The sequence below is a fragment of the Aspergillus neoniger genome (genome assembly GCF_003184625.1).
Source record: "Aspergillus neoniger CBS 115656 unplaced genomic scaffold BO87scaffold_32, whole genome shotgun sequence".
NCBI classification, from domain to species: domain Eukaryota; kingdom Fungi; phylum Ascomycota; class Eurotiomycetes; order Eurotiales; family Aspergillaceae; genus Aspergillus; species Aspergillus neoniger.
Window position 1 is genome coordinate 99,695 of NW_020291160.1, and position 14,575 is coordinate 114,269.

The 14,575-nt window shown below is 48.7% G+C and overlaps 3 protein-coding genes across 3 annotated transcripts; 2 read left to right on the top strand and 1 right to left on the bottom strand.

Moving 5' to 3' along the window:
- Window positions 1-1,675: 1,675 nt before the first annotated feature.
- On the top strand, window positions 1,676-3,031 carry BO87DRAFT_141736 (poly hydrolase). Its single transcript, XM_025618123.1, has one exon. It carries the CDS (start codon window positions 1,909-1,911, stop codon window positions 2,863-2,865), a length of 957 nt encoding a protein of 318 aa, XP_025476411.1. The 5' UTR covers window positions 1,676-1,908; the 3' UTR covers window positions 2,866-3,031.
- Window positions 3,032-3,200: 169 nt separating this feature from the next.
- BO87DRAFT_389655 (zinc-binding alcohol dehydrogenase family protein) lies at window positions 3,201-4,510 on the top strand (the record flags this gene model as incomplete). The annotated part of the gene is made up of 5 exons (XM_025624899.1): window positions 3,201-3,348; window positions 3,411-3,545; window positions 3,601-3,816; window positions 3,864-4,234; window positions 4,328-4,510. The coding sequence occupies 5 exons, from the start codon at window positions 3,201-3,203 to the stop codon at window positions 4,508-4,510; spliced, it is 1,053 nt and encodes a 350-aa protein (XP_025476412.1).
- A 4,928-nt stretch (window positions 4,511-9,438) lies between these two features.
- BO87DRAFT_461794 (ABC multidrug transporter) lies at window positions 9,439-14,155 on the bottom strand. The gene is made up of 6 exons (XM_025629120.1): window positions 13,213-14,155; window positions 11,473-13,162; window positions 11,407-11,422; window positions 10,719-11,350; window positions 10,272-10,666; window positions 9,439-10,222 (listed from the first exon to the last, which is right to left on the bottom strand). The coding sequence occupies exons 1-6, from the start codon at window positions 14,043-14,045 to the stop codon at window positions 9,463-9,465; spliced, it is 4,326 nt and encodes a 1,441-aa protein (XP_025476413.1). The 5' UTR covers window positions 14,046-14,155; the 3' UTR covers window positions 9,439-9,462.
- Window positions 14,156-14,575: the final 420 nt, after the last annotated feature.

A 14,575-nucleotide genomic window follows, 5' to 3' on the forward strand; every position in this document is an offset into this window, starting at 1 on the left:
CCATGTCTCACCCGGGATCAGCTGGTCAGAAGATGTCCCTGATTCTCTGGTGTTCTAAAGTTCCCGCCCGAATCCGGTCACACCGTTAGCGAGATGACCCCTGGAAGAATATGCAGCCGGGGGATGTACTAAGTAAGCATTCACCGTAGTGGGCCAAAGATCTCCTAACACCAATTGGGGGAACTGAGCAAAGCCATGCCTGATTCACCCACGTTCTTGACTTCTCGTGCACCCCCTTGTCAGCTTTCCATGAATCATAATTTGGACCAGCTAGGAACTCCGGATGCGATGCCGAAAGCCGTCCCGAAGCTTGGCTAAAGCTTGTCTCAGCCATAAACTCAGTCAGTTCCTGATGTCTCACAAGCGTTCATTGACCGTGGAACCCAAGATAACTGAGACATGTTCTACCCACGCTAGTTCGGCCTGTCATAGGCAGTGCTGAAAGACAGAGTAGCACGTGTTTCGCTCCCTCAAATAGATCGTAAGATGCTGCTAGCCGTTAATGACGCTAAAACCGTTCTCGTCGTCCACTCATGCTGTCCAGTTAAGGGGCAATATAGAAGATGAAATATAACCAGTTTTGAAAGAGGCGTACCACAGGTCGAAAACCAGTATCTTCCTCCGATGCTCTCCGTAAGTTGCGGGGAACCAGAGGAATGCCTGCGCGTCTCCAACTAGCACCGCACGGGCTCATTTTTAGGCTGCAACTATTTCTTCAAGACTTGCCTTGGTCAGCTATCGTTTGGTTGTGTATCGGAAGACATAGCCCTATGTAATTCATTCGGCTTCTTAATTGGAAACTCGTCCTTAAGAAGCGACCTTGGTAGATCGAGAAACACCCCTCGTAGGGACCCAAATATCCGAGCCATCGCAATCCAATATTGAACCCGGTAAACACTGGGTTTGGAGTATATGTAGTTGGATAGCCATGGGGCATAAAATCGATTTTTGTTATCGAACGATGGAAAGCCAAAGACGGGGTAGACGGAGACGGAGATCAAGTGAAGGAAGGAGGGAATAGATGAAAGCATCGTCGCCCTCGCGTGACTCGGTCACCTGCGGATCAGGTGATTCCTCGGACCAATTCTACCAACAATCATGTCCAGCTATGATACTTCTATCTTTAAGATCCTATCACCATGCATTCCACTATCCTTCATGGGCTAAAGTACCACAAATTACCAGCTCGGACAAGCCATGACCAGGGATCCCTAACCCATGGTGAGCACCGTGCAACGGAGGTACTAAAGTTTGCTCAACGTGTGCCATGGCCAGCACGTCCATCCCTCAGATTTTCCCAGGTGTGTACTGACAGCTGGATGATATTGTCAGAATCCTACAAGCTGAAGCAACATACTGAGAGTATGGGCACAAGCTTTACGAAGAGACATGGGCGCTATTTGCTGATGAAGCTGATGAAGACAACGAGGTGTGAGGAATAGCTATCGTCAGCATCCCGCCAGTTGATAAGCATCTTCATCTGGCTTGATCGCTCACCCATTTGGGATGAAATGTCAGATCGGCCGCAAGGGAATGTTCTCAACGCTTTTGTTGGTACCAATGTCTGTTGGATCCACTTACCCTCCGCATGTCTCCGCAACCACTTGAGATCGGGCATGCGGCTGACGGCCCGGAATAAACTCTCAACGTTGAACGCCGTCGCTACAGGTTTATTGCTGGTTGCAAGTGGTTGTCTATCCAGCTTGCCCCTATAAAACTTCAATCTGCTGTTCTCATCCTTGGGGAATAAACGTTGTCCTTAGCGCTTACGGCCCAACAGTTCTTGTTGTCGGCATATCGGCATCCCGTTCTTTCCGACCGTCAGATTATATACCAGTGTCCAAGAACATCCATTTTGGAGCATTTCGACCACACCCGAGGGAATATTTGCAACAGAGTCGCGCAATCATGAATATACCTCTTACCACTCCCGAAGTACCGCCACAATTCCTCAAGTCGGCGTTCCTCGTCGGACACATCCCCCAGCGCACTCTGGCAGCTGAACCGCGCGTGTCCTACACTCTGTACATCCCTCCCACACATTATAATCCAGACCCCAACCGCGTCTCTAAATCCAGCCCTTACGACAAAGCCAAGCTTCCCTTGCTGGTCAATATCCACGGCACAAGCCGCAAAACCTCCATCCGACCTGAGCAGGCCTTCTTTGCGGAATCGACACCCTGTGCCATCCTCGCCCCGCTTTTCCCCGCGAACATCGATGGACCGAATGATCTCGACTCATACAAGGTGCTGCGTTCAGCGACACTGCGCTCCGATCTTGCGCTTCTGGCAATTCTAGATGAAGTGGCTACAGTATGGCCTGGAATTGACACAGAGAAGGTCTTCTTAGCGGGGTTTTCTGGTGGAGGGCAATTTGCGCATCGGTTTCTCTACGTGCACCCGGAGCGACTAGCGGCCGTGAGCGTCGGTGCCCCGGGCAAGGTCACGATGCTTGATGAGCAACTGGCATGGCCAAGTGGGATTGCTAATTTTCAGGAGGTGTTCGGTAAAGGGCTAGACAAGGATATGATGAGGAACGTGCAGGTTCAGCTAGTCATTGGAAGTCAAGACGTGAAGGTCCATGGGGGAAAGGAGTTCTGGGAGTGGGCGAAAAAAATGATGGCCCAACGAATGGCTGCGGAAAAGGCATCCGAGAAGGACAGTGGCAACGAGAAGATGGGAAAGCGGGAGGTAGTGATGATGGACCAGGGACGATCGCAGTCGCTACAGCAGTTGCAGAGCAGTTGGAAGGCAGATGGTATTGAGGCTCAGCTGGACGTGGTGGATGGAGTGGCACATAGCTCAGTGGGAGTGCAGGAATGTGTATTGAGCTATCTGCAACCACTGATACAAAAGCGCGGCTGAGGCCGGATGTCAAAAATGGAATAACCAATCCAAACGGTGGGATATTACCGATTAGAGACTATGCCAACACTCGGAAGTGTATGTCGGGAAATGGCCGGGGATCTCCTGACGCCGGGGATTTCCGTTCCCCGCATGTTGCTTCGCTTTTAGCGCGCTTATCAATCACCTTGCCTGTTAGCCCATTCACCAAGTCTCTCGCGCTCCTTTATAAATACCTCTAAATAGCTACTGTGCAAAAAGTACACTTCAAGTACGACCTCGCACTGACCTGGCAAGAACCTTCCACTCGGTCTGCACTCGGAATAGCGCAGAATACCGACCGGCATCTCACCAGAATGGCCACCCCATCAAACACAGCGCTCGTTGTCCGCATGACAGATGGCCAATCACCCAAGCTGTCCAAAGAAAAGGTCTCCCTGCCATCTCTAGCCTCGAATCAAGTGTTGGTCAAGGTGTCGCATGCCGCACAAAATCCGACCGATGGTTAGTTCACCTCCCAATCCAATCCTACCTGTCCTGCATTCAACCCCACTCACACACAATAGTGCAATCCTTCGATAGTAACGCGTTTGGCGACGGCGCAGTTCTCGGATGCGACTTTGTCGGCGAGGTTATTGAGATAGGCAGTGAGGTTACCCGACTCGCCAAAGGCGATATTATTGCTGGCTTAGTCTGGGGAGGTATGTAGTCACCGCATTCACGTGAGGAATTACGCTGACGCGTTCCTCAATGCAGGAGAGATCAAAGGTCTAGGCGCATACAGCCAATATTGTCTAGCAGACGAACGAATTTCATTTAAACTACCTACCAACAGCAACATCTCGCGCGCAGAAGCCAGCACTATTCCCCTCGCCGCAGCTACAGCATGGCTAGCTCTATTTTCCAAAAGCTGTCTTGCACTCAATCGTAACCCATCCAAGGGTACCAGGATCCTGGTATGGGGTGGTAGCTGTAAGTCCCCATGACACTGAACCAAGTACAATACTGACTTAGTTTAGCAAGCGTCGGCCTATACACCATCCAACTCGCCTCTCTCTGCGGCTTCGAAGTAGTGACGACATGCAGCCCCAAGCACTTCAACCTGGTCTGCGCATCTGGTGCCAAGTACGCCTTCGACTACAAAGACAAAGATATTGCTGAGCAGATCCGGGGACTGGCGCCGGGTCTACGCCATGTCTTTGATACCATCGGCAACGCGACTTCCTCCGCTACAGCTTCACGCGCGCTTCATCCCGGGCTTGGCAATTTGTGTACCGTGCGCCCTGGAAAGGCTAATACGAAGAATGTTGTCCCAGGAACGCGCGTCACGGATGTGTTGGTTTGGACTGCTTTCCTCAAAGATCATAGCTACGGAGAGTTCAAGTGGCCCGTGCGTATTCCCATCCTTCCTATCATATGATGTGCCCCGCATCATGTATATCGGCATGAAACACAGCTGACTGAATCCTTTGGTAATATATAGGCATCGAAAGATGACCACGAGCTCACTAGCCAGTTATTCGAAAAGTTACCCGGCTGGTTGGAGAAAGGTACACTGAAGCCTAATACGCCGAAATTGCTCAAGAGATTAGACGCGGTGGCGGACGGATTCCAGGAGTACAGAGATGGGAAGATCTCGGCGTACAAGATAGTTTACGAGCTTTGAGTCTACCATGAGCTGTGATACGGACGATACGATTATGATGGCTTACTTATGATAGCATGATACAGAATGGTTAATATGAATCGCCAAGACTATTATATCGATTAATGCCAGTCCACGGTTTCTACTTATTCCTCCCACCCCATCAAAGCATTTCTCAACATAGCCTCATTATAATTGCTTAAAGATCATCCATGAGTCAATACTACGCCCGCCGGTATATGATACCCAGGGGCAAGACGTGAATCCGTCTTCACCGGTTCGCTTTCTCTTTTCGAATCAGTTTCCCTTTTCCATGTTGATGTAAACATTTTCCAGCACTGAGTGCGTCGAAATGTGCGCCCTAGCCATAGGCAAAAGAATTATTGGACACTGCTAGCTCGGGTGGTGTTCGTCAACGTTTCCTGTCTCAGACACATGGGCGTCCTCTAGCATCGTGTGCCATTCCAATTGAAGTCTTCTCAGCACATGGGCTATGTGTGAACCCATAAGTCTGTCTAATGACAATACGATATCGATATTTCATATCGTGTCTCATCTTCCGCATCAATAAGTTCGGTAGCGGGTAGCTTTGTGGCCCGTGACTGTCTTACTGCATCTCATGCTTTGCCATAAAGAGCGCATTGGGGTTCGAAGAGTTGGATATAAGTCTGCATAATCTGGCCTGCATTGAAGTATTGCGAGTTATCCATTACGCCTTGTCGGTACGTACCAAGTATCTCAAATACGATACCCGTGCAACATCCTAGCTCATCGGACAATCCTTAGACAGTTGTCCAATATCCCTTTTTCTACATCAGTGTGAAGTAATATACTGCAGATTGCCCTTCACTAGTGTGTGTAGACAGTACCTCTCCTTCGTCCGGAAAGTGCCTGCCTATACGAAGATCTTCTCGTAGAGGAAAGCAGTAAAGAAGGAGAAACAGAAATCACGGGCGCTACTTTTTCGCATTCAAACATTGTTCGTATGCCTAGATATACGCAATTTCTGGAATGTAGATTTTAAAAGGCGACTCATGGTCATTCGCCACTAAAAATATGCGGCATGATCTGTTGGCGTTCCGGTAATGGAATAAGCAAAGGACTATCGTAAACGCATTCGGCGAAAGAATCCGTAATAATTATTATTTGGTCGATGCGGGCCCAACAGAGGTCATGCTTCTTTGGCAGCATCATGGCAGATCTCTATAGGCGATACTGAGGAGGAGGCTGTGCGGGTTCCTTCTCTGCGCAATTTGCAGACTTCGGATTCTCAGTATCCTCTGACTCGCTCTCTTCAACTTTCTGTGGCTGAACGGTAATCTGTAATGGCTGCGGCCGGGCACATTCGAGTTTACCGATTGAATGCGTTATTGACAACTTCTTTTCATCTGTGCGTCCCTTCATAACTGTAATTCCTCTCAAATAACATCCTGTTTCCTTGACGGCAATATTAGCGTCGCTTTGCACTCTTCTTCTCTATTCTAGTTGTTCTCCCTTGGCAATATGCCATGCTCATAGGGTTCCCATTATATCCTCTTTACCACACGTCATCGCTCCGAAGATTTTGGACATTTCGGCGTGGTGATTAGTATCGTGCATCTGAAGTAGATTGAACCATCATAGTCTCGAAACCATTGATTAGGAATTGTTTTGTTGCACTTTGACATTGAAGGGTCCACGACAACTCCAGAATAATCGGGTGATTATCCAGGTGGCTTGGACGGTACATAGAATAGAAAATGTAGCAAACCACAAAACTAGCACTGGCCAGTATGCCCGTCCGCTGCATTCAAAATCCGGCCTGGTTGTCCTCGTCATCTATCGACATCTGGATGTTGCATGCATGCCGACGCCACCGAATCGATAAATTTCTGTGAGGGCCGAATACAACTCACATAACCAATAACGACAATTGAGCACCTATATCGATAACTTATTCTTGGGGAATCTGGAGCCAGGGGCACAAGGGCTTGCTCCAACCTTTCGGTGGACTATCTTCCCAATGTAATAAGAGTCTGAACCAACTTTATATGACCACCCTATTTGACACAGCATCAGAGTTGACCCAGGCGTTGATTCTTCCTTGAGATCTTAGCAGTGGGCGGTTCGCCCAACATGTCTCTGCCAACAACTCAGCCCAAGAACAATTTGCCGACAAGTGTGAATTAGTCGAGGCACCATTTATACTAATCATTGTCACCGAAGAGCAATGATATTTAGTCTAATTAACAAAAGAGACCGTCGTTGATATCAATATCCCTGTCAGCCACGTTTGTATCGTGCCTGTCTTCATTATGATAGCACGTTCGATCCAAACATGATGCGAGTAAATCTTCTGCAATCACACACAAGACGAAGCGCTTTCGCGGGTTTAAAGAACTTTAGGGTTCGTCCCAGTCAATCGCTTGTCCTGATGGTAGGAGATTGCTTCTCAAATGATGTGAATTTTCAAAAGATCACGGATATTTTCAGAAGTGATGCCAGTGATGACATGTCAGTCAGAATATAGACAAGGCCTCTTGACTCGCTCATTTATCTGCAGTGCAATCTGGAAAATCTCGAGGACGTGGTAGTCACGGCTTGCACCATCCCACTCTGTCTGCTCCATTTGCCCTGCTGACGGCCTGTTTTCCGGAGCCCAATCCAGAATTTGGCATGAACCACGATGCTTTTAGATCCACTGCTGATGTTTTAGATATGAGGTTTGCAGCCGCAGTGAGCTGTCGGTTTCTGGTCGCCACTCCATCGAGCTGTTCATCAGAGGACTGAAGGTTCCTGAATCGTAGGATGGATCGCTTAAATCGGTATCTGTAGGGAGGTAGTGAGGCATCTGGCGTTCTCATGTCTCAAAAAAATGGCTATCGCAAATCGCCAGAACAAATTGTCTGAAACCTGGATTTTCTCTCCGTGTTAGGTTCACCTCTGGGTATTTGAAAGTAGATTGGGATACAGCAAGCCGAGACACACTCGAGGAAATCGTTCGTAATACCCATCTGTGGGCATTGCAACATTTGCAAGGCAATGCATATACAATGATATGTCAAGGTCTCAACAGGCCAATGAAGTTCATTACTCTGTACCGCATGGCCACGGCATTGGGTCTGATGCCCTCGGCGTGCTATCTGCCACGCCGGTGATATACTTCCCCGGTGATGCTGTGGACACATAGATAACGAGGGTGACTTCGTAGTAAATTCTTTAAGTGGATGTGTATCCGATGGTGGGTTAGATGAAGGTTCGGCGGCAGGAGTTCTGAACCAGATATTTTCTTGATAAGACGTTATGCATCGTCACATCTGAGCCTTGAGAAAGGAAGTGGTCAAATATAACGATAACTAAAGGAAAATAGAATAACATCTCCCATTTTCTTGTAAGCTCATTCGAACCTTGAACAAGCTGTTAGAGCGGTCTGACATTCCCTCACGGTGCGGGATTGTTGTTGCTTGGATTCCGATAGAGGTTGTATAAGACCTGGGCTACATGATAGCAACACCAACCCAGAACTTGTCCAGCATAATGGTACCCATATCGTTGAGTATCACAGGTGTAATAGTTACCACACAGTTTCTCATATCGTTTGTGAATGATACAGTCCTTCCAGAGAGTGTGGAAATGGCTGGTTTGTCGTCCGTTCTTCGCGATATCTTCAATAAATGAGTTTCTCTGAAGAAGGAAATATATCCAGTTGCGACATAGCCTAAATCGACTAATAATTTCTTTGACTTTTGCTTTGATACTCCGCAGCGGATAAAGGAGTGCCTGTCGACAATGAAAGACTAAAAAATTAGCCGTCAATCCAAAGCTTCCTAAGTTTTCCATGTAAACAAACTTACTCTATAATTCGCAGAACTAGTCCATTCCTTCATTAGAAAAGCCGTTGAAGAAAGCAAAGCACTAACAACCAAGCTGGCAGCTGCCAAGATACAGCCCTCTTCCATATCAGAAATAACCATCCTCTTGACCAAATCGTGTGCCCTCATCTATCTGACACTTGAAACGGGACAGAAGCTCTGGCTTTTTCTGTCATCTCAAGCACAGCCGTATCGACCTTTCGATATACAGAGTGTATACCACAATCAGGATATGGCTCGTCATCAAACTGCTCTGGTAAATACAGAAAGGAGCACCACTGCAGTATATGCTTCTAAATGGTGGGATTAGCAATGCAGCCGATGATGAACGCGTTTGTGGTAACCGCATAACAGGATTGGCATTCTGTTGTCTTGTGGCATAGCCATTACTCATCATGACCTGCTTCAGAAAGAACCTCATCTTGTGGAGGTAGATATGCAGAGATGAGGTTTTGATGTTGCATTCATCTGCGTGCTGATCCTTTAGGATCTGAGTGTCAGGTTGACGCGCAGGTCTTGATGTTGCAATCAATGTTATGATGACTATAGTTCTCTCTTTGGATAGGGAAATATGAACATAGTCTGAGGTTGAGTGTAGAAATCTAAATGAACTATGAGTGAGAATTGTCTTTGATACCTGGACTGAAAGGAAAAAGAAAGAAGAAGAAGAGAGGCCAGAGAGTCTTTTTATATTGAGATACTGAGAAGGCAAGGTGAATCATAACACGGTGACTTTGACAGCTACATTACCTCTAGGCAACGACGTGCACTGCATTTATTAAATATCCCTTGATCAGATTGAAGATCGTCTTACTTGTGAGTCACCATCGCATCGTTTTATTCCAAGACTCACATCGCCACGGCGATGAGGGCTTCAAGTAGAGTAGAATATAGGGCACGGCGGGGTGGTAGACCTCCGCTGAATTCACAGGCAGTATGGCAGTTATGCACTTTACAAAAAAATGCTATTAACTCCTATCTAGTGATACCTGTTCACTACAAGCACTCAAGACCATCAAAATAATGGTCCAATGATACTAATCAATGCTATGCAAAGTGTAATATATCTAATTCATCTATATGCAATACTAAAACAACCCACATTATACCACCACCAACATCTCACGCCCTCTTCGCCTTCGTCTTCTTGTTATACGGCCTCACACGGAATACATAATAGAACACAATGGCCGCACAGATGTTGAAGACAAAGTAAGCCCAGAAGATACCATAATCTCTCCAGCGATCATCCCAGCTAATCTCCCGACCGGCCAGATACTGATCAGCCGAACGAAGCGAGCAATACTCGCAGCTCTCAGTCGCATTCTCATTATACAATCTGCCCGTGGCAGTAGTGAGGTAATCAGCGAGATATTCACCGCAGGTCTGACCAGACGGGGGATTGAATACGCTGAGCTCGCTATCGGAGCAGATGATCGGACGGCCGTGCAGGGCGGTACCGGCGATACCGGCGATGTAGTACGACAGGGGAGAGACGCGCCACATGAAGATCCAGAAGCCGGGCAAAGCAGACGGGGGCTGCATGACACCGTTGAAAATGAGGGAGAGACCGAACATGAAGACGGCGAGCATGCCTCCCAGTGCGGGGTCGGGGAGGGCGCTGATGATAAATTGGGCGAAACTGGAGGCGAAGATGTAGAATTGGATGACGAAGAGCAGGATCAGACCCATGCGGTCGGAGGATTGGTCGGCGCCGAAGACCGCAAAGTAGAAGGATGCCCAGGCGCAGACGGCGAGAACGATGTGCCATGGGATTTCGGCGAGGAATTGAGCGATGATGAAGATCTTCCAGGAGTAGACCTTTGATGGTCTTTCGCGGACTTCGTAGAGGGCGCGGTTGGCGACGAAGTGGGGCATGATTCTGATGGAGTTAGTGTAAAGTCCGTCGCAGGGATGGTGGTAACACTCACTGGTTAACCAAGGTGGTAAAGATGGTACACAGCAGGAACAAACTGAAAAGAACATTCTGGAACCCTTGCTGGGAGTTGTCGGACTGCCAGAAGGAAAAGCCGATGAAGAGACCGGACACAATTCCGAGAACGAATTTGGCGAGAACGTATTCGGGTTGTCGGTAGTACTGCTGGAACACACGTTGTGTCACGTAGTAAAACTGGCTGGACAGAGGCATGGCAAACTCAGCGATGGTTTCGTCGCGCGAAGGTAGCGATGCGCCCTTTTGGCAGATGCGGTCCAGTTCATCGTGGAGTTCTTTGCGTTCGGGACTGTTATTCCAGGTCTGGACCCAGTCAATGGTTGACTTTCCAGACGCACCGGCGCCGATGATGTCCAGCATGTATTCAGCGGGCTAATGAAATCAGTATTCATGAATCAAATGGCGGGTGAATGTTATGACTCACGTTTTCAGTCTCTTCACAACGACGGGCGCCATTGCTTTGGAAATAGTTCAACAACGTCTGAGATTGCTGGCCAATATCGCCAAAATACACCGTCTTTCCACCCTTGGCAAGGAACAACAGTCGGTCAAAGTGCTCAAAGAGCAGAGCACTAGGCTGATGGATCGTAGCCAACACAGCCTGTCCGTGGTGCGCAAGCTTCCTCATGAAGGTACAAATAGCCCAGGCACTCTGAGAGTCGAGACCAGAAGTAGGCTCATCCAAGAAGATCAGCAATTCCGGCTTGGCTGCTAACTCAACACCAATACTGAGAAGCTTTCTCTGGCACACGTTGAGGCCATTACCGGGGTTTCCGACCACAGCTTCGGCAAAGTCTTCCATATCCAGCATCTTGATCACTTCTTCCACGTAGGCGTATTTCTCCTGGAGGGAAACGGTCTTGGGCTGGCGAAGAACCGCACTGAAGCGAAGTGCTTCACGGACTGTCGATTGGGCCAAATGCATATCTTGTTGTTGAACGTAACCAACCTTGCGCGGGAAACTTGCGTTCAGGTCTTTGCCATTAACAAAGAGCTCACCGGTGATGACTCCGAGTGAAGCTCTCTGCGCCAAGACGTCGAGTAGAGTAGTTTTACCTAGAACCAATTAGTTATTATATATCATAGCATTCCGTCAATGAAGGCCGACATACCAGCACCACTGACTCCCTATGATACAATTAGCAAGAATCTTCGTACGTAGGGAGAGCAGGACATACCATAAGAGCCGTCAAAGTTCCCGGCTTAACAAATCCACTCACTTCATCGAGAAGCCTCCGGGTTCCCTCCTTCACGGGGATATCGTACGACAGGTTTTTCCAGGTGAAGATTTCCTTTTGTTCCGGAATTTCGGCAGCTCCGAGATCAGACTCTCCAGCACCTTCAGTGACAGCTTGCACAGAATCCACTCCAGTTTCTTCATCATTCTGAAGATTGGCGGGCACATGTCCAGGACGAAAGACCAGTGCCTCAGCAGTGGGCTTCGCTCCGGGAGAAAGCTCGGTAATGGTCAGGTAAAGCGCATTGAAGAACACCAAAAATGCAATCAAAATTCCGTAATTCCGCCAGATGTGTGAATAAGAGTATTCATAGTTCAAGGAAATGAACTGGTCTCCCGAGACAGTTCGTGCTCCGGCGACAGCACCAACCGCAGAGCAGATGAAGGAGTCTCCACTAAGACTGGCATAGTTGGGAATGAACTCCGAGCATTCAAAGTTCCGTCCATGGAATTCGTTTGCAACCAAGCCTTCGAACGAGTAAAAGATAGGGTTGATCCATCTGATCCAGCTGAACCACGGATGCATGTACGGCTGAGGCAGGGTAAAGCCCGTGTACACAACCATGCAGATGACGCAGATACCTGCCAGCGCCATAGCTTGTCCAATACTCTTGGTGGCAGAACCCAAGCTTCGGAAGACACCGGACATCGTGACAACCGTAGTAATCAGGAATAAGATGTAGATGAAGAATTGAGAAGGTTCGCGACGTAAGTTGGCCATAAAGTAGAGGATAATACTGAAGCAGATACATCTGAAGAGCTTGATGGGAAAATCGAGGATGATTGACGCAAGAGCTTCGGCAAACGGATGCACGAATGCGTACCCGGCCTGCTTTTCGACAACAGGACGTTGGGCGTAAAGGGACATAATCTCGTTAATAGTAATCAAAGCGTTCATCAGGACCGAAAAGTAGAGGGTAGCACCCCTTTGGAAGAAGCCAGCCGTTGCGGCGGGTGTGTTGTAGAAAATTGAACCGATAATCAACGAGAGTGCGATTTGAACGAAAACGGTAATCAAGGTAGTGGGAAGGTCATTTCGTGTTCTTTGATATGCTCGTCGGAGGCAAATCCGGATCTGCATGGGAATTGAGAGGAGATAAGGACTCTTCGGACGAACGTGTTTCGCTTGCTGCGCCTGCTTGCTTTCGCCAAATCGCTTCTCGAGCTGGACGCCCGGCGCATATCTCGCTTTATAGCTGTGCATCTTGGCTTTGAGAGCTTGGTATTGTGGGCTGTTCTTCCAGTAAGCTTCGAATTCGGCTGGTGTCCGGGGAACTCTGTCTGCCATGTCTTTCCGAGCGATTCTCTCCCGAGGGTTGGTGATGGACGTCAAGAAGTCAGGGGTGATCTGTTTCAGTGGTCGCTCCCAGCCCATTTCCTCAAAGTATTGGGCTGCCTCCTGCTGCGGGCCATAGTAGATCTGTCTACCTTCATACAGCACCACCACCTGGTCGAACAGCTGGTACATAGACTCGGATGTCTGGTACGCAGCAACAGCATGGCAGGAGCCGACGAGATCAGAGGAAAGACGAAGAGCTTGAACGAATTCGAGGGCCATGGCAGCGTCGAGGCCGCGTGTGCTGTTATCCCAGGCACCAATAGGAGCACGCGATAGAGCCATCTCGGCAATACTAAATGGTTCAGTAAGCTATACCATCGTGGGACCTTCATGCCGACTTACCTCACGCGCTTTCGTTCACCACCACTAACACCACGGATGAAATCGTTGCCCACTTTTGTGTTGTACGTATGCGAGAGACCGAAGAATGCCATGATCACCTGGACCCTCGTCTTGACGTACTCTGCCCGACTCATACCACCGATCCGGTTGTGTGGTGCTCGTGCGTGAGCAGCGAACTCGAGGGTCTCGCCAACGGTCAGATGAGGGAAGTGTTTGTCGACTTCCTGGTTGTATAGAACTTCACCGCGGTATTCCTTGATCATCTGGTTGAATGCGATACCTTTGTACTGCACATTGCTTTGAGGGTCCAGATCCAGTCCGTGGAGGTGTCCACTAATGGTTTTGAGAAAGGTAGAGCAACCACTACCAGGTCTACCCAAGACAAGCAATAGTTCTCTACTCTCCAAAAGACCATCATGACTGTGTAGAATCGTGCGACGTGTGCTTTTCTTGCTGCGGAATGCCGAAGTAGCCAGTTTGAAGGGGCTCATGAGAGTCGACAGCACCGTCTGCTGCAGATGAAGCGAGGAGCCGGATCCATGAACCGACAGATCCTCGAATAGGATACCTTGTTGACGGGCATCGATATCTTCGGCGTCCAAGGCCCGGATGGTGACCTTGGCCCATTGATAAGGATCAAACTGGGGGTGGCTTGGGTCTAGAGCTTTCTCGTTGGTGATGACAGCGGCCAGCGACTCGGTATGTAACTCGGAAGCGATATTGGTGAGAGCACGACGTTGCTCGTTGGTGACCACACTGGAAGCAGTCTGGGTCTTGGTTAGTTGCAGACTGAGGTCATTCTCATCTGCATCATCCCGGTGGGATGGATCCATGATTGAAAGATTACACGCCTTTCAGCGGAAAAGAATAACTATAGCAATATGAAGAAGATGTAATAAGGTAATTATAAGCCACAACAACGGGCATATATATAGTTGTAGTGAAGAAGATTAATAGTACATGCTTCCAAAAACCTTTCAACTACGCACAACAGCGACCACGCCCCTTGATATCTTGTTCTCCAATGTGGTGAGTGGAGCCTGTCGAATCCCTACGAGGTCCGCACGGCGAAATCGGTGACAGATTTTGATACAACCGGAAGTGGTCGCCTCCGAGTCGAGAAGCAACAGGCAGTGATACCAGATTATTGGCTCCCGCAGTGAAAGATGGAGCATAAGAAAATTTATGTTCGAATTGCGGGCGGAAGCTTAGCCGCCGGGGACCCCATCGGCATTCGGCTTTGGGCGAACCGACACGGATCCAGCAAATGCCATAGTCAGGCACATCTCAAAGTGCCTCCCTACTGGCTGGTTTCTTTTGGTTGCCCCGAGGGGCTCAAAGTCTGAAAGGCTGATGAGTCTTA

Excerpts from the sequence above, each read along its gene's own strand:
- BO87DRAFT_141736 (XM_025618123.1), top strand. The coding sequence starts at position 1,909 with ATGAATATACCTCTTACCACTCCCGAAGTACCGCCACAATTCCTCAAG.
- BO87DRAFT_461794 (XM_025629120.1), bottom strand. The coding sequence starts at position 14,045 with ATGGATCCATCCCACCGGGATGATGCAGATGAGAATGACCTCAGTCTG. Across the intron at positions 13,163-13,212 it reads GGTGAACGAAAGCGCGTGAG|TATTGCCGAGATGGCTCTAT; the intron begins GTAAGTCGGCAT and ends TGAACCATTTAG. Across the intron at positions 10,667-10,718 it reads GTTGTGAAGAGACTGAAAAC|CCCGCTGAATACATGCTGGA; the intron begins GTGAGTCATAAC and ends TGATTTCATTAG.